General features: G+C 38.3%; 2 protein-coding genes across 2 annotated transcripts; one reads left to right on the forward strand and one right to left on the reverse strand.

Annotated features, from left to right (window-relative positions):
* Positions 1-1,189: 1,189 nt before the first annotated feature.
* On the reverse strand, positions 1,190-2,521 carry LOC134748912 (kynureninase-like). The gene has a single exon (XM_063683783.1). The coding sequence runs from the start codon at positions 2,475-2,477 to the stop codon at positions 1,191-1,193; it is 1,287 nt and encodes a 428-aa protein (XP_063539853.1). The 5' UTR covers positions 2,478-2,521; the 3' UTR covers position 1,190.
* Positions 2,522-8,926: 6,405 nt separating this feature from the next.
* LOC134749115 (cytochrome b-c1 complex subunit 2, mitochondrial-like) lies at positions 8,927-18,856 on the forward strand. The gene is made up of 9 exons (XM_063684019.1): positions 8,927-9,136; positions 12,763-12,857; positions 13,501-13,635; positions 14,024-14,312; positions 15,301-15,431; positions 16,486-16,655; positions 17,008-17,127; positions 17,737-17,904; positions 18,759-18,856. Exons 1-9 carry the CDS (start codon positions 8,927-8,929, stop codon positions 18,833-18,835), a joined length of 1,395 nt encoding a protein of 464 aa, XP_063540089.1. The 3' UTR covers positions 18,836-18,856.
* Positions 18,857-19,224: the final 368 nt, after the last annotated feature.

A 19,224-nucleotide genomic window follows, 5' to 3' on the forward strand; every position in this document is an offset into this window, starting at 1 on the left:
CACGTGACTCGCACGGCGAGCAAGGCAGTCTCGACTCTTAGTGCGCGTACTTATGGTACATTTCTTTTCGTCCTGAGCAGCAGGTATTATTATTAAGATTTTGTAGCCTATTATAGCGTAGGTATTTTCGCTTTTGTATGGGAATGATGTATCTGTTACGTAGTAACTATTTATTAATCTGTGGTTTGGGGCTATGTCGATCTGTGTAAGATTGTCCCCAAATATTTAAAAAAAAAATATTAAAAAAGGAAACTAATAAAAATTACAGCGTATTTCAAAACCGATGTAGTGCATAATTGTTTTTCATCGTATTTTCTCGGAAGCGTTCGTATTTGTCATGCTATTTCAGTCAACCTCGGTACTTTTTAGGGTTCCGTACCTCAAAAGAAAAACGGAACCCTTATAGGATCACCCGTGCGCCTGTCTGTCCCATCTGTCACAGCCTATTTTCTCCAAAACTACTGGACCAATTAAGTTGAAATTTGGTACACATAGTATGTTTGTGACCCAAAGACGGACTTGTAACGTAAACAAATGAATTTTAAACATGGACCACTTTTGGGGGGTAAATGAGAAAATTAAAAAATAAAGTTTTTAAAAATATATCGTGTTGAATATCAAATAAAAGAGCTCGTTATGAAAATCTCATTTTTTTTGTAATTTTTAAATCAATAGTTTAGAAGTTATTTAAGAAAATAGCCAAAAAATGATCATTCCCCCTTTGTCTCTGAAACTACTGGTATAAAGTTTTGAAAAAATTATGCAAAATAGCTCTTTACCTCTGGATCACAGGAAAACCTATTAGAAATGTGCAGTCAAGCGTAAGTCGGGCTTAATTACTTAGTTTTTGATCCGACCCCTACGGATTTTTTTTAAACATCTCACGTTTCACATAAAAAATAGATAGATAGATAAAACATTTATTTGGATGCTGCAAAACACACAATTTTAGTGTAAAGTATAAGTAGGTACATTGCAGTCAGAACAAAACTTAAGTACTAAATTAAATAATAATTAATAATAGATACATTGTTAAAAATTGTGTATTGTACGGAACCCTTGGAACGATCCTACACGTTTTTACTGGTAATGTATGAATATTTTTACAATTATTTAAGTGTTATTGATAATAAAAACTCATTTTAATATTTTTTCAATAAATGCATATTTATGGTTAATAAATCACATTTTTAAACAACAAAATTCCTCTTCGCACTAAACTCCTTATGCGCTTCCCTTTCCATGATGTCTATCAAAATAGCCACCATATCGTATACTTCTACATAGCTAGTATAAAACGCTATAGGCGCCAAACGGATCACATTCGGTTCTCTAAAATCTGGCACAACTCCTTGCGATTTCAATGCCATGCTGATCCTATAAGCTTCCTCGTGTTCCAAGCATACGTGACCGCCACGTCTCGAATCTTCCCTAAGATTGCCGATAGAAAACCCAAAAGAACTAAGCTTCCTTTCAATTAAAAACATTAAATAGGAAGTTAAGCATAGAGATTTCATACGAATGTTAGACATACCGGCTTCGTGAAACATCTTCAATGCACCTTCGATTGGAGCCATCGACAATATAGATGGGGAACCAATCTGCCACCCACTCCCGTCCTGATTATGCTCAAACTCCTGTCGTAGCAAAAACTGTGTTTCCGGCTTGTTTCCGAACCATCCTGCTAAACCTGGTAAATTCTTGAAATGCTTCCTATTTATATATAACGCGGCTGTGGATCCCGGCCCTCCATTTAAGTATTTATAGGTGCACCATACTGCGAAGTCACAGTCAAGAGACCCTAAATCAATTTCTACACAGCCTATAGCATGGCATAAGTCCCAACCGATGATTATACCACGCTCTTTTGCAGCATTTGTTACTTTCTTCATGTCTAGAACTTGTGCACTTCTGTAAAGTACTGTTGGAAGTAGAATAATTGCCACATCATCCGTCATTGCTTCGATGATTTTGTCTTCATCTAGAAACTTCCCATCTTGACTTTTTACGACCTTAACTGCTTCTGAAGGTTCGAAACCTTTTAATCGCACTTGGCTGTCGACGGCGTAGCGATCAGTTGGGAAATTTAAATCATCCACAAGAATCTTAAATCTCTTATTTGTTGGTTTATAAAAGGTACTTATCGTCTGATGTATAGACATTGTTGTAGACCCTGTCACTGCTATCTCGTCTTCGTCAACGCCAATTAAAGGAGACATGAGCTTAGCTAAGTATTTGGAATACAAGAAATACTTGCTGTCGTCCACGTTCCATATTTTAATGCTTTCTTCTTTCCATTTCTCAACCGCAATTTGAAGAGTTTCTTCTGCATCTTTAGAAGCTAATCCGAGTGAGTTACCAGACATGTATATGACGCCTTTCTGAATGTAGAAGCGTTGTCTGTAGTGCCCGAGACAATCATTGTTGTCGAGTTCCTTAGGATATTCTGAGCCTTCTTCAAATTTCAACTTGTCCATCTTGAAACCTTCAACGCTGGGCGCTGAAATGTTTCTGAAACTACTACGGCAAGCCTTCCTTTTAAATGCCACCAGTGCATGCAATGCGATGTTTGAATAGGTAAGATTGACAAGTTAATCGAAAATTGTATTTGTTCTTGGGTTTAGTTTCGCCTAATTATCATTGACATTATGCGGTTACACCAAGGTGACACACGCAAAGTCGCTGCAGACCATTTTGCGAAAGAAATTAATATCGTCAAAGTTAATGTTATAATTAATATTAAGTACTTATGAAATATTCGGTTCCTCTATGGCCTGACCACCGGCTGCTTGGGCCCAGCCCCGCTGTCGAGGCGGCACCCTACTCTACTAGGACTGGTAATAGGTAGGTAAAAGTAATTAAGGTTTTTTCCGCGACAAAGATGGGCGGACGATATCACAAAAGTAATCGGCAAAAACTGTAGCCCAGGACAGAAAGAGGTGGAAGAATCTGGAGGCATATACCCTACAAAAGGGGCCCCTATAAAATAAAATAAAATATGTAATAATTTGGTAGGTACATATAAATTAGGTATCTAATTATGTGTTTATGTATATTTTGTATTGTTTGCGTATACGGATTTTCTATTTAACTTTTATATGCATGTAATAAAACGACCTAAGAAGATAAATACTTAAATAAAGATTATAAAATAAAATTAAAATAGGTGTTGATCCAAATAATCCATATCCATACTAATATTATAAATGCGAAAGTATGTCTGTCTGTCTGTGTGTTCCCTCTTCACGCTTACACCGCTGAATCGATTTAGATGAAATTTGGCATAGAGGTTGAGTCCCTGAGAAGGACATAGGATAGTTTTTATCGCGAAAATCATCCCTTAAGAAAGTAAATAGCGGGGTGGAATTGATTTAATTAATGAAGTGTCTGCTAATTTGTGTGCATAATATGCTCAAATTGAATAATTGCTATAAGACTTTCTCCAGGCGCTATTCTTACTCTGGCTGGGGTTACTAAGTCCACGCAGACGAAGTCGCGGGCAAAAGCTAGTTTCTTATAATTTGAACCTATAATTGTACTCAAAATAGGACCTTACGTACTATAAATTCGAATAGCATATAAAAAGTTTTCAAGAGTTTTTACAAACAAAATCGTATATAATTATATAAATAAACGTCTGAAAGACCCTTTGCAAAATCATAGGGTAACCACACAACACCATTGTCCTAGGACATATTTTTTACTGAAACTAGTTTATTTTATGGAGTGCTTGCCTAAGCAAGCCATTAAAAGGGTAACTAATTACCCTTTTAATACATAATTATAAATTAAAATAGAACAAATTTTCATAATATCCTATCCTACCTAATACCATGTAAGATGTCCTCTAATATTAATTTATTTAATTAGACTGTGACAGATACTTATGGACGCGAACTGTAGAGATATTATATTCCCTTTTAGAAAGCATTTCTGGGTGGCAGATACCTACTTTTAGTGCGTTGCACGTTGTTTCATCCAGCGATTTTGGTAGGTTTTAAATATATAACGCGTGCACAGTCTTGGCTATTAAAACCTCTGCCAACTTAGCTTGGTCTAATTATGATGATTGTAGGTTCTTCAAACCAATCCCATGTCAAACGCTAATAAACGTAGACATTGTCGTACAAAAAACACTTGTCGTCAACGCATAATTTGTGACAATTATTAGTCTTTTGTTAACTGCTAATTTGCTAATAATCAATGCGTGCCGCACGGAGCCTTCAAGCTCCTTAGACTTCACTAATGATAATCTAGCTGTTTCCCATTAAAATACAATTTGATTAGAATGTAGTAGCAAACTATTTAACCTCTTCGTCCCACCCCACCGTCCTAATACTAATACTAGTCCTAATAGAAGGTATTACTGCAATGTTCTGCCGCCAGAGTGCAGCACTAGCACTTCTCGTAAATCATAAAGTAACTTATACATACCGCGCCTTAAACAGTTTTTTGACAAGTTTTCACAGATAATATGTTACGATACGAATAAATATGATATCAATTGGTGCATCAGGGCGGTTTGTTTACAGAGGGCCTGCCGCGAAACCCGAAAATTGACATTTACCTATTTTATTTTTCGAATATGCAAGTGATAGAGAGACAGATAACGAATTTTCATGTTTTACGGTAGGCCCTCTGTTTGTGCTAGTGGCGCCCCTACGCAGAGTTTTGCGTAGCTAATATTCCCTATTAGGTACCTTCAATGGAATTTAAATCATTATTTAATGGAACAGAGTTGCTTATTATTATTCAAGACGAACTGGACTTAGTGCCAGTTGCACCATCCGCACTTAATCGACAGACTGATATATTAGTCACCCGGCGCGCCGCGGCGGTTTACTATGAAACTTTCCGTACAATAAAGCGAACTCTTTAACGATGACAAACAGTTTGGTGCATCTCATCAAGTTGCTTTTATTTTATTTACTTCGATATTGGAACAAAACATTTAATTCTGCTTTTTAATACCATTGATTCAAAGACAGTGGAACACTAGGAAAAAAACTACTGCAACAGCAACTATGGACTACTGCAATGGCTGGAAAGTTTGGATCAGGGATTATTCCGGGTAAGAAAATAGATGGATTTGAACTGCCGAGGCGGACATGGTGTAACCTTAATAGATTGCGCATCGGCCACGGTCGCTGTGCCCTATATAAATATCGTTGCGGGTGGGTGGAGTCTCCTGCATGTCACTGTGGTGCCGACGAACAGAGTATCCGACATATTTTCCAAGAGTGCCCATCTACTCGATATACTGGAGGCCCCCCGGAAGACCTGATAAAACTGAACGACGAAGCTATCAAGTGGATTAATTCTCTGGAGTTAGATTTATGATTTCTCTGTATCTGTATACATTAACATAATGCCATACGATTAAATAAAATAAAAAAACAATAAATTAATAACGCATCATACTTGTCCTGAATCTCTTGAAAGTTTCAATCACATATGGTCACAACGTAGATTAGAACGTTGTTTATGACAATTATGTTATGACGCCATTATGACGCATACCTGACAATTACAGATACGGGGAATAAACTGTGATTATATCATAAAAGTGATAAGCTGTTTGCCACTTTCACCGCTATCTATCTAATTTCGCCCTGAAGCTGTATGGATACCTCTTAGTTCGATCGATGGATTGTACCTACAGTCGCCATCAAATATATCGGATTAGCCAAGGTGCTCAAAAATATCTGAACGTGCACTTTAATTTGACGTCTTGATAGCCAAGTAGCATACGTCACTATGACATCAGCGACGTCATTATTACGTCATTATGACGTGGCTGACGTCACTTTGCTACCTGGGTAATAGACCTTTGGTAGGTAATAGGGAGAGGTTTTGTTTAAATATTTGTGAACATGTTTTCGATGTCTAAAGACGAATTCTGCTGTAAAGCGCCACCATCTTCAGCTGACCAACTCAGGGCAGGTTTTTTTTTTCTTAGATTTTACACATCTATTAGGTTCAAAACATTATCCTTGACTCAAAATATACTTTGTTCACCAGCAAATTAAACTACTGGCAAAGTGAACTTTTTAGAACGAAGCTAATCCCAGAGTAAGCTTCAGAAGGCTTGTGATGTGGGTATACTCAGACAACAATATATATATATAATATACAAATACATAAATACATAGAAAACACCCAAGACTTGGGAACAAATATCTGTGCTCATCACACAAATAAATGCCCTTACCGGGATTCGAACCCAGGACCATCGGCTTCACAGGCAGGGTCACTAACTACCCACTATTAGGCCAGAGTGGCCAGACCAGTCGTCAAATTAAGTTTCAAAATATTGATATATTTCCGGTAATGCCTGACCGAAGTTTCGGCCGAAGGATCGGTTTTGGCCGAAACTAGAGCAAAACGGAACCTTCGCTTGCGGCAAAAATTACGGTTTCGGTCGGACACTGACACTATATATGTAGGTAAATAACAGCCTCCGAATCGGTGAACTTACATTTAAAAAAGTTTCCATGAATTGAAAACCTTTTTTAAACCTTTTTTGCGCTACATACTGTAACACATGAGGTAATTAATGTATTTGTATAATCAGGCAATGGCAGGCCTCCTTCACTCGCTCAAGGACACGCGCTATATGCCTACCGCTCGTCGTATCGTCGACGATACAACCGACAGAGGGCCGCCGAACGCCCGCCTGAGCGCTCGCACCGCACGTTTCCCGCGCCTACGCTTAGAAATGCCGAAACCACGTAATTAGTATTGTGCAGTAGATGGGTGTAAAGGTCAAAAAACAAAGGAAAATTTGTTGTTTTTTCATTTCCGAGAGACAAAGAAAGGTGAGTAGTATTTTAAATCTATCTTTATGAATTTTGTCACCATTTATTTCTTTGAACATAAGTAGGTAAATCGTAAATTAAGGAGTTTTTTGAGTCAGGTATTATGTTGTTTTTAAATATTTGATTGACTAATAAAAAATATGGTTGATTCGCAACATTCGTTTTATTACTATAATAGCATAAGTAACAGTACAATGACGCGTTGGCACGTGACTCGCACGGCGAGCAAGGCAGTCTCGACTCTTAGTGCGCGTACTTATGGTACATTTCTTTTCGTCCTGAGCAGCAGGTATTATTATTAAGATTTTGTAGGCTATTATAGCGTAGGTATTTTCGCTTTTGTATGGGAATGATGTATCTGTTACGTAGTAACTACCTATATTTATTAATCTGTGCTCTTGTTGTTCTAGGAAAAGCAAACACGGAATAACGTATTAATACCTAATAGATATTATGTATTAATGTACCTACCTAAAAATTGACTTAAGTAATTAACTACAATTATTACGAAACAGAACGATATAAACGTATTATATTGCGTATAATGAATTTAAAATACATCCCGACGTTTCGATTTCTTTACAGTGCAGCGTTCGTGGTCACTGTAATTTTCCATTGTTTTGGCAGATAATAATTAAGTGATTTGCCCAAGAGCCCCTGTTTCTCGCTCATGAGATCGGGATTTATTATCCGTTCCTCCCTTCCGAAGCTAAATCATGGACGTTCGGTAGGTACTATAATACTATAACTTTTTCTGTCCTATCAATGAGAATTAAGAAGACATAGAGTGCTCACTGCATACATCGGTTTTGTTACCAGAAAGACTATTATTTTCGTAGTCTACATCTAGCGTCAAGTAGCGGAACTATCAGTACTGCTACTTGACACTAGATGTCCCATGTGTCGCGACTGATGAAAAGTGTATTGCTCAACAATTAATAACTAATATTATAAGCAGAAGGAATTGAAAATAAAGTTCCGGTTAATCCGGTTATAATATTAGCTGAAAATTGTTGAGTAGTAGTAGTAGTGATGTGGTGGCGTCTCCTCTAGCTGCCACTGTCGACGTCATCGAACAGATGGCGTTAGGGAGCTAGAACGCAATTAGCTAGAAGCCTACATCGCGGTTACGAAGTTTCAAATGTCACTTACTATATATACTCCTTCTGACTAACTCTCAGTGGACTTCGGTCCCCAGGCATAACACCCGCCTGGAGAGAGTACTCTCTAGTGGCCCTCTCTCTACACCTACCACATTGGTGACCTTCCGACATTGGACAGCTATGAAGACCTCAAGATCCTGATGACGCCGCCTCGCAGCAAAAACAGTTTCCTCTCTGTGTGCCACCTTGCATGCCTCTGTTACAGTTCTGTACATATGTATTATATCCTGTAAATATCTTGTAAATATTCATGCCTGGCACTCAACTTCTCTCTCTCCGCTCGCCGCTCTGGCTCTGAGCAACTGCGCTCGTCACACTGGCTCTGAGCAGCTCCGCTCGCCTGTGACTCTGAGCATTTTCGCTCGCCACACTGGCTCGAGCACACACCTGGTTTCGCTGCACGCTTCATACGTCGTCGCTGACCCCTCCGCTCAAAGGGGGGCTGATGTGGTGGCGTCTCCTCTAGCTGCCACTGTCGACGTCATCGAACAGATGGCGTTAGGGAGCTAGAACGCAATTAGCTAGAAGCCTACATCGCGGTTACGAAGTTTCAAATGTCACTTACTATATATACTCCTTCTGACTAACTCTCAGTGGACTTCGGTCCCCAGGCATAACACCCGCCTGGAGAGAGTACTCTCTAGTGGCCCTCTCTCTACACCTACCACAGTACTGAGAGTTCCGCTACTCGACGCTAGATGTAGACTACGAAAATAATAGTCCTTTTGGTAACAAAACCGATGTATGGAGTGAGCACTCAGCTTCTTAATTCTATTTGGTGCTATAAGCAGAACTGTTCTGTGTCCATAACAAGTTCATAATAATAAAGGGCATAGAGGTAGGTATAATTGAATAACAAACTTATTCTCACTCATCAAAAGCAGTCATAGCATTTAACCTTTTTACAAACAAATCTTCTTTCACATTGACATTGACAACATCACAATGAACAAACTACGCCTAATTTCTCCTCAATTTTCCACTCTCCGAGCATTTTCCACCAGCCCCAGTCGCCAAGCCAGCTTAGGGGCATGCGGCATGAAACCGGATTACGGCCCGTTGGAGATCGGACGGTGTACTCTCAGGAACGGCATTCAGCTGGTGTCAGCGAGGCCCTTTGGGGCGCCGATGGCAGCTTGCACCATACTTTATCAGGTATACAGCTAATACCTAGGTCCTAAGTACCTAATACATTTTATTTTAATTTCAGCCTATTTGGTATCACAAGAAACTATTGATATATTGTTATCGTAAATAACACTTATGTAAGCATGTAACATGCTTATTTAAGTGTATCATTTATGTCGAAATATTTTTTGAGATTTTTTTATAAGTAACGCTATGCGAGCTGCGTCTTTCAGTGTTATTCTACAGTGTAGGTAAGTAATTTTACAGTACATATGGTGCTACTTTCTCGCACTAGTGCGTAAAAGAGCACTTTTCGTGCATATGTCGAAAGTTTAAAGGGCCATATGTAGTATATGTACTGTAAAATGTTGTACGATACACGTGCGAATAGGTAATTCGCAACTCGTGTCGATTTAAAACACTTCTTACGGTCGTGTTTTAATTTATCGCCACTCATTTCGAATTTCCTCTTTTCCGTACTTGTATCGTAAATAACTATTATTAAGTACTTCAACAGCTAAATTTTTTGTACTTTTTGTTAATAAATATAATAGTATTTTACAAGACAAAAAAGTACCTAGGTACGTACTGAATGAGTGCCTCCAGCTCCGGGCCAACCATAGACAAAGTATATACAAGTAGTTATAGACGCGCCACCGAGCGCGAAGAGCAAGAAAAGCGAAGAGAAAAAATATTCATATAAAATTTGGGCAGCATAGGATTTTTTCTCTTTCACTCTTATAAATTTCGGTATTTCGCCATCGCCTCCTACCTGTGATGCCATCCGGTCGGTGATAAGGACAAAGCGTGACACTATTTTTTCTTTCCTCTTATAGGAATCGCAATAAGACTATCTTTCTCTATCAAAGAGTGTCAGGCCCTTGGGGCCAACCCTCGAGTGCCTCGAGTTCTACCGCACTTTGAGAGTCCCACAAAATGCGGGGCAAATATTTAAGAATATAAATATCAAATAGGTATAAATTAATTGTCGTCGATTAAATGGGAATTATTCGTAAAGGAACTTATAACACACATTAACATACATACATACATACATACATACATTAAATGTAAGTGAACATAAAAACTTTTTAAATTTGTGTGGCAACGCAGGTCGCAGGAAAACCTCGGGAAAACCTCAGAATAATGACTAAAGCAAAGAAGCCGGGCAAAAATAAAAGCTTGGTAAAAGATATCGTATTCACAACACGTTATTACTTTTTGTCTATGAGTGAGTGAGACAACAATCCGCAAGTTCTTTCGTTTTTTTCAGTATTGTCATAAGATGAACTGAGGGAAATGTCAAATGGTCCTATAATATAATCCAGCCAAATAAAATATAAGTTCGTTATTTCACAGGTAGGTGTCAACTGTAACAACTTGACATAGTCGTATTATTTTAGTTGAAATATTTCGGGATGTTTCAGCGGTCATCTTGGTTTATTTTAATTATATTCTTGCTATTCCTGAAAGATTGTTGGAAAACGTGTTGAGTTTTTATTTGTAATGGTTTGAAGTTCCTTTGTGATAATGTCTTGTGTGATCGAGGGCTGTAAATCGCATACAGGAAGAAAAGAAAATACGCACGAACCGATAACCTTTAATCGGTGAGTTTTGTTCAATTTTGAAGAAATTAATTTATAGGACCTGACCCTAAACATAGAAATCGATATATTGTTTATGTAATTATTACTTGCATTCAAGTCTATATAGATTTTTGCATAAATTTTCGAACTTTTCTGCTAAGTATGAAAGGTTATATTTTTGGCATAGTGATGTATCGACCTCAGATCAATAACCTATCGACATTTACAGCTTTCTTATAGTTTGGCCTTTCTTATAGTCTCATTTTAATTGATGAGTACAGTCAAGGGCATAAATATATATACATTCCCAGTCTCAAAAATATGTGTACGCTCAGACAATAAAATCGTGTTCACATATTTTTAAGCCATTTGTCTGGATCGATATTTTTGCCTTCGACTGTACCTATAGTTTTCTTTGTTCTTACTTACTGACAGATTGTGTTTGCCAGACTATAGTTTAATACTAAAAACCGGTCAAGTGCGGGTCGGACGCGCGCACCAAGGGGACCGTACTTTTTAGTATTTGTTGTTATAGCGGCAACAGAAATACATCATCTGTGAAAATTTCAACTGTCTAGCTATCACGGTTCATGAGATACAGCCTGGTGACAGACAGACGGACAGCGAAGTATTAGTAATAGGGTCCCGTCTTTACCCTTTGGGTACGGAACTCTAATAAAAAAGACATTAATGATCATTGATGAATGTTCCTTTTATTAATATTGTTGGTCACAAAACTCAACTTTTTATTTCAGATTTCCAAAGGACGAGGAATAGGGGATATTACTGCAATGTTCTGCCACCAGAGTGCAGCACTAGCTTTTTTAGTGCACCGTATCGTAACTTATTCATACTGTTCCTTTAACAGGTTTTTGACAAGTTTTCAGGGGACCTACCGGAAAACTCGAATCCGAAATTTCGTTATCTAGCTGCCTCTTTATCGCTCGAATACGCAAGAGTGACAGAGATGTTAGATAACGAAAGTTCGATTTTCTTGTTTCGCGATAGACCCTCAGATTGTGATAGTGGCACCACCTACGCCGAGTTTCGCGTAATATTCCCTATTATTAAATAAAAAAAATATATTACACGAACATTTTTTTTTTCATTTCCTATTTGGTACAGTCAGCTGCACAGAAAAGGTACCCCACGTCCATACTAATTTACAGAACTTTGTATGCAGGGGGGGTGCCTTTTCTCTGCAGCTGACTGTACATGACTAGAAACTATACTTAGTCTTTTAGCATTAGAAAAAACGGTAAACCATTTCCACGTGTCTTTTTATTGACAAGTTTTTTTATAAATATAGCAATATTTTACTTATGAAAGCAAAAGTATGTAAATGATCGTATATTATATTTGTTGTGACTTATTTTCAAAGTGTTTTTCGATAAAACGACACGTTAAGATCGCTCGCCTTCTTTCTAATGATAAAAAAACGAGAGGTATAGTTAGACGGTTCTGAGTGGTAGACTGCAAATGAGATAAAAGCTATATTAGGTACATGCATTAATCCTCATATCAGGCGGCTCTTTGATTCCAAGGATTGCATAATTTTTATACTTTTTAATGATTTTTAGAATATGAAAATTATAAAAAGTATAAAAGTTATGCAATCCTTGTATTCCACGCATTTCATTTCATTTCAACGAGCCGCCTGCTACAGATTTCTTGAAATTGCCGCGTTTTTTCAGGTTCAACTTTCATTAGCCAGATCAATTTGCCAATTTCGTGATTATTCTTTTACACGGCACATAAACTTATGCATAATTTATCGATATAAAAAGTCGACACAGTCACATCCCTAGCAAATTATCAAACTTATGACACCGTACGTAAATGAGAAATAACAAGCATATATGCATCTCTTTTCGGCACATTATCTAATTCGTAAGGAAGTAAAGTACGGGTATACATATTTGCGAAGCATTTTTGCCCGACTTCTATGCTTTAGTCATTATTCTGAGGGGAAAACAAACTAGGTCTAATGTTGCCATACCGGCCGTGCTAGTGATGTAATCGTTTCTGAATCGGTAATATTGTAGCGATTTTTGCCTTGTCCGACAGAGCGGTTCCCGCTTCGAGTATGACGACCAGCTCGGAGCGACCCATTTCCTGCGAACATGTTCAAACACTGCTGGCTGTTCTTATACTACCTTCAGGTAAACCGGCTAAATACATTGTGACAAAACGGCTTTAACCCTTGTCAAATTTATCACCCCTTTAAAGTGCATAATATAATAGCCGACTCTCACTACGAATTCAAGCTTCCATGACGCTCGATTGTCTGTATGAATCTCGTTAGAAAAAAAAATGCAAAAAGAGGGTCATATTAAAAAAAATACGAGATTTATTAGTTGCATATTTAATATTTATGCTTCATCATTGTGGAAGAATATCATTTCATTTATTTGCATAATCAGGTACATTACAATATACAGGTGTTATTTGTAAAGTAGGACTAGGAGGATAGATGCTCGTTTATTACTGGTATTTGTACATTACAAGTAGCCGCGCCTGTGTGCGCGCGGACGCACACATGCAAATACACCACAGAGGTACATGATACCTGTTATGTATGTATATTGGTGGGTAGGGTTAAGTCTCCCCGCGCGCCCTTATTGTAATGTCACTGTCACTTGTCAGTCCGGTAATAAACCTATGTACTGAACGCACGGTCTTCTGCTCTTCCATCCCCGATAACCCTCCGTACCATCCCCTGGGCTTATATATACCAATACCCTGTCAGGGCATTTCCAAAGTCTGTCTTATGTTGATCACAACTTCTTGTTTTCTTAATTACAGTAAAACTAGAGTGCTACAGCAGCTTGGCTCGTACATAACTGTCAACTCAGACCGACAAAGCGTCGCGTTCACCCTACGATGTCCCGTCCCCGCGTTCCATGACGTTAAATACTACTTGCTGGATATCGCAGCCCGGTATGTCACATGTTACAATGACCTTTAGGATGGTCACTAATAAAACGGTTTCTTAAAAGACTGCTCAGTGTTTTGAGTTTAGAAGATTGGTAGATCTAATGATCGCCACCACCACTAACCCTCAATGACCTGATTCTGATTCAAAATTGCTTTTTCGTCCTACCACTTCCCTATTCCACTCACACACCTCTTTTAGAATGCACTTCGTAGTATTTTTAGTAAGTTACCTAATGACCTCAATCTTCATAGATCGACCGACAACCTCCTCTTTGCCCTATTGTGCCCACGCCCCTCTTGTGGCATGCCATCTTTCTGTATGCATGTATAATGTGGTGGTCGCCGACCCAGTTCTAATCATTGACTTAATTTTAATTGAACTATTTGGCAGAACGTGCTTCCGCCAACACGAGATTGACGCATACAAGCCCCAACTCAAACGGGACTTGCAAAACATTCACCCAGAAGTTCTCGTGATGGACCTGATCCAGAAAGCTTGCTGGGGCGGCGGACTGAACAACTCCGTCTTCTGCGAGAAGGAACGTATTGACAGCATGTCCTCGACTGAATTGGACGTGTTTTCGGCGCTACATATGCGCTCTGATACGTGTGCGGTGGGCAGCTATGGCTTGCCGCATGATGAGGTCATGGCTTTTGCCGAAATGATTGAATACAAACGGGTTAGTATACTTCATTATAATGGGCTTAGGTGTGCATTCGTATTCTATAATTTCGTTTGCAATAGTTTAATTTTCCGTAATAATTATGGTATTTTTTCAGCTGCCGTGCTTACCTATATTATGTCTTTGTAATTGAAATAGCCGGATAGCCGAGCGGTTCAGGCACCTGTCCGGTAAACGGGGTACGCTGGTTCGATTCCAGCTCTGGACACTGGAGGCTTTGGTCATTTTTTCCTTCGTATATGATATTTATTTCAGTTTATAATTAAAATAGTAGTGTGTCTACTTGAAAAACCACAAATTAAAATATTTTCATAGAAAATAATTTAATTTGTTCTTAGAGTCTTTGTAATTAATTACGTATTTTACATGCTTATGTCTAACATACTTATTTTCATTTAAGTAAATTATTTATTAGGTGTCATATTAATTTCTAAGGATTACCACAAAACGAATTAGTGCAAATGAAATTATGGAATACTTTATAGAACTTTCAAACAGAAGAGCCTACGGTTGACAACGTACATATGCCGTATGAAGAATTGATGCTATTTAATAGGAAGATTGATTTTAATCCGGTAGGTAATTGCTATTCACTTATTCAATCTTTAGCTTCAATCGAAAACATCACCAGTTAAAAGCTTGATTTTTATTTATACTACAATTGGTATGCCGTTTAATTTCTCCACCGTATTTCCTACAAAGTGCCAGACCAAGGTAACTGCACCGACTTGGCAACCACCAACGCAATCATAAATGTAAAATTCCTGTGCAAATATGATGTTTATACGCATTTCATCACTTCGTTTTTTTTTGTAGCCTAATTTAGTGTCCCACTGCTGGGCAAAGGCCTCCCCTCGCTTCCTCCACTCGACCCTGTTGTTTGTAGTTTCCCGACTTCGTCTTTACGCAAAATAAACTTTGCAGAAGATAAAATATTTTAAAATGCGATGAAATATTTCATGGTTCAAGTTTTCAACGGTTACAGGAGCTGCCAGTGAGCCCACGATGTTATCCACCTTCGTTCGCTCGCGGCGGCTTTGAGTACCACGACCTGGGTCCGGACTCTGATACGTGGATCGCTGTTGCCGTTCCTGGCTGTGGAAACACGGACCTCCCGTAAGATGCTCTAACATTAATCAATCATTATTATTCACAACGACGGGACTTAATCGCAGACGTCGGAGGTAAATTTAAAACTTATTTTACGCGATTAAGTCCCGTCGTTGTGAATAATAATGAGTAAAAATCGTGAAAGTTTAAATCAGTGTCATTAATCAATTAATATAGAGGTTGAATAAATGCCTATAGATTAAGTACTAATTGAAACTTAATTATGAATCGTTTGTCTTTATCTGTCATTTTGACTTATATATTTGTAAGAAAGGGATAAAATATAATTTAACTGAATCAGGCCAGTCAAGTTTTATGAATAAGGGGCTTAGTATGATAGTCCATTTTTTTTGTTTTGATACGAGCTTTGCTACTATCCTCAAGTTCAATAATTTGGCTCATAAACTTAATATTTAAACTAAAATTATTATGAAATAAAACTATGAAAACGGATTATATCGCGTATATTGAATTTATAATACATCCCGACGTTTCGAACCCTTTACAGCGTTCGTGGTTAACGGGTGACTCAATATACGCGATATAATCCGTTTTCATAGTTTTATTTCATGAGTAACTATCGCGGTAACCGAAGACAATATTAAAATTATTATTGCATAATTATTAATTATTATTTGTATAATTATTATTATAGTTGGTCAAGCTAATCTTGTCAATAGAAAAAGGCGCGAAATTCAAATTTTCTATGGAATGATAACCCTTCGCGCCTACAATTTTTAAATTTGCCGCCTTTTTTTACTGACAAGATTTGCTTCACCAACTATAATTATTTTTATTGTGTTTTCTGTATTCGCTGTTGTGGCAATAAATACATATTCATTCATTCATTCAAAATAACGTGCGGCTGTATACTCTACTCAGTTGGTATAGTGACTGATTTAAAAACCGCGCCGCAAAATTCTGATGCTGTACTTACCTTTTTTTACACATCTAATATTGTATTATAATAAAGTTATTAATTTAATACTTCTGCTTTTTAATTTAACCAAGATTCTGCAACAGCTTAAGTTAAAAAGCTTTAAATTTTGTTTGGTTCCAGCTGTCTAATGTCGCACAACATCATCGCGTCAGCTTGCGGCACGGGCAACAATTCTCGCGGGCAACACGACGAGGACCGCGTGCCGCAGCCCCCGTTAGGGGGCTACGCTACTGATGTCTCCACGATGTTCAGGGCTTTCAATATATCTTATGCGGATTCTGGAGTATTTGGTGAGTTTTCATTTAGTTAACATGACCAGGACCGTGTGCCGCAGCCGCCGTTAGGGGGCTACGCTACTGATGTCTCCACGAAGTTTAGGGCTTTTAATATATGCGGATTCTCGAGTGTTTGGTAAATTTCGACTTTAGAGTTACTTAGTTAGAAAATGCCCAAACTTCTAAAGCGTCACTCGTGAATTATTACCTAATGTAGTGACAAGGTGTGGGAGTGTCACCATAAATTTAAAATTTATATGAGAATATAACGTTTGTTGTGCCACTTCTATATATGTCAGATTTGGTGCAAAATTAGCTTCGACAGACTGTTATCATGGATTTTTTACTTTCAATGAATGTTTTACAGGTATCCTCGTGAAGACACGGTCTTGTAACGCATGCTCGGCTGCCTTAATTGCTGCGAGCTTCTTGAAAAAGCTAGGAGAACTAACAGCCTATCAGATTTGCATTGGAAAGCAGAGGCTAAGTACGAATATTTTATTTCACATGAAAATGCAATAGTCAGATACCCTTTCTCTCTGCTAGCTGCCACCTGAGTCTAAATAATTAGCTTGCACTGCAACGCTGGACGGCTACTTTAAAAATCTAAATTAGTCAAAGTCGATCTCTATCTTTATTGCACTTGCAGAAGTTGCAGATATTATATAAATAGATAGACAATTTTTGAGTTTAAATGTTCGCGGAACCCATCAGATCTCCCCCTCTACATTCTTATCAGCTGGATTATCTATATATTAAGTAGACACTGTTATGACATAATACTTACTTGGGAATACCATAACCTCGGAAATAAATCCATGGTCGGTTGATTTTAATCACGAAGACTTCTAAACCATTTTGTCCTCACGCTGAAATAACCAATGGGGTTGGAAACTGGCAAAGGTTTGCAGAGATGGCGCCGTCATAGCTTGCCCCTTTTTCTATGAGATTTGGCTTAAAGGGCTGGCATCCAGGGCATTAAAAAAAAATAAAAAATTGACACAATTCTAGGGATTGACAGGGTAAGCTATGCTGGCGTCATCTGCTAATTATTTCGACCGGCCAAACCCATTCAACGCCTTTGTTTTGTTTACAGAATTGGATATAGCTCTTCAAGAAGAAGACTGTGTAAGCATCTCCGAAGGCATGGCGCTGCAGGCGGCGTGTTGCGCGCGCCTCGACAACGCCTATGAAACCATCAAATTGTTGAATACTGTCACTGACCAGGAGGTCTTTGCTACTGCTAAGTGTTTGGCCAGCAAATGTATGCGTTTTCATGTTATTTAAACATTTTATAAGCAAACTATCTCTGCCTAATAATAATACCAGTCGTGACGATCATATCATACTCTTATCCTACGTCTTGCTTTTGGAGAGGATACAAAAAGTATTTCTCCGGTTCTTATATAAAAAAATATTCTTTATTCTTTATTGTATTGCAGTCATGTTCATAATACATTAGGTGTTACAGTTTGAGGATGCATGTTTGTTATTCGGGTATTATTCGTTTTTATACCCAACCAAATACTTGCTGGGTTCTTTAGGCTTGAACTCTTTGGAGGTAAGACAAAATTTTAAGCTCCTTACGACAGCCTGTTGTGTCTTGCGAGGTGAATCGGACTGTGCCGAACTGGTGGCGCAATTACTTCGTCTTTTTGTCCCTACGCCGACCAGAGTCAACTTCCGGCCTCGGGACCGTGGTCTACTTGTAGGCCCGATATCGCGAACCGTGTCTCGCAGAAAATCCCCACTTGTTCGCCCTTTACCCCTTCTGAATGCGCTCTTAGCATCAGCGCCCGAGTGTGATTTATTTGCTGGCAGGTGGAGCGATGTGCGAGATGATTGTTGAGGTTCTGTGAGAAGATGGATGCACGTCCTTCAACAGTTTGAATGTGCTTATTGTATGTTGCATCTTAGGGTGGTAAGGCTGCCTGTCAACTGTATAACCCGGTAATCGGTATTTCTTTCGGTGATAATGATATAATTATATGTTTTTTATAAGCAAGTGGCACGACTTCATCGGTTGGCTTAAGAAAGTATTTGTGACGGACCTTAAAATATCCACTCCATAGAATATCAACTTATAAATTCGAAATTTACTCGCATTTATTTTTCCAGGTAATAAAATGGCCGTGGCTGTCGTCGGCGACGTTCAAGCAGTTTCTCATGATAGGGAGCTACTCTGTGCTTGTTAATAACAAAAATTATGTGATATTTTGTATGTCGGATAACTTCACAACGACGATATCGGCCTGTCACTTGTTCGGAACTGTAAATTTTTTGTTCTAACTGACAGGCCGATTTCGTCCGGCGGACTAATAGACAGTGGGCCCCTTTACATTTATTTACGTTGGTTATTTTAAATGGAATATTAAAGCTAAAATATTTGAAGTTCTTCTAAGATTTTCTTTTATCTTCTACTTTTTTGGATGTCAGTTAAAATGGAGCTTTGTCGCTCCCACTGCATAGGTAAGTAAAATAATCCATTCATTAAAATCGTCCTAGTATCTTTGATTTGAATTTGAATATCATAGGTATCATATCGTAACTTTTCCTGCTGTATGTGATGTGATGTTCCTGCCGG

This window comes from Cydia strobilella, chromosome 17 (genome assembly GCF_947568885.1).
Source record: "Cydia strobilella chromosome 17, ilCydStro3.1, whole genome shotgun sequence".
Lineage (NCBI taxonomy): Eukaryota > Metazoa > Arthropoda > Insecta > Lepidoptera > Tortricidae > Cydia > Cydia strobilella.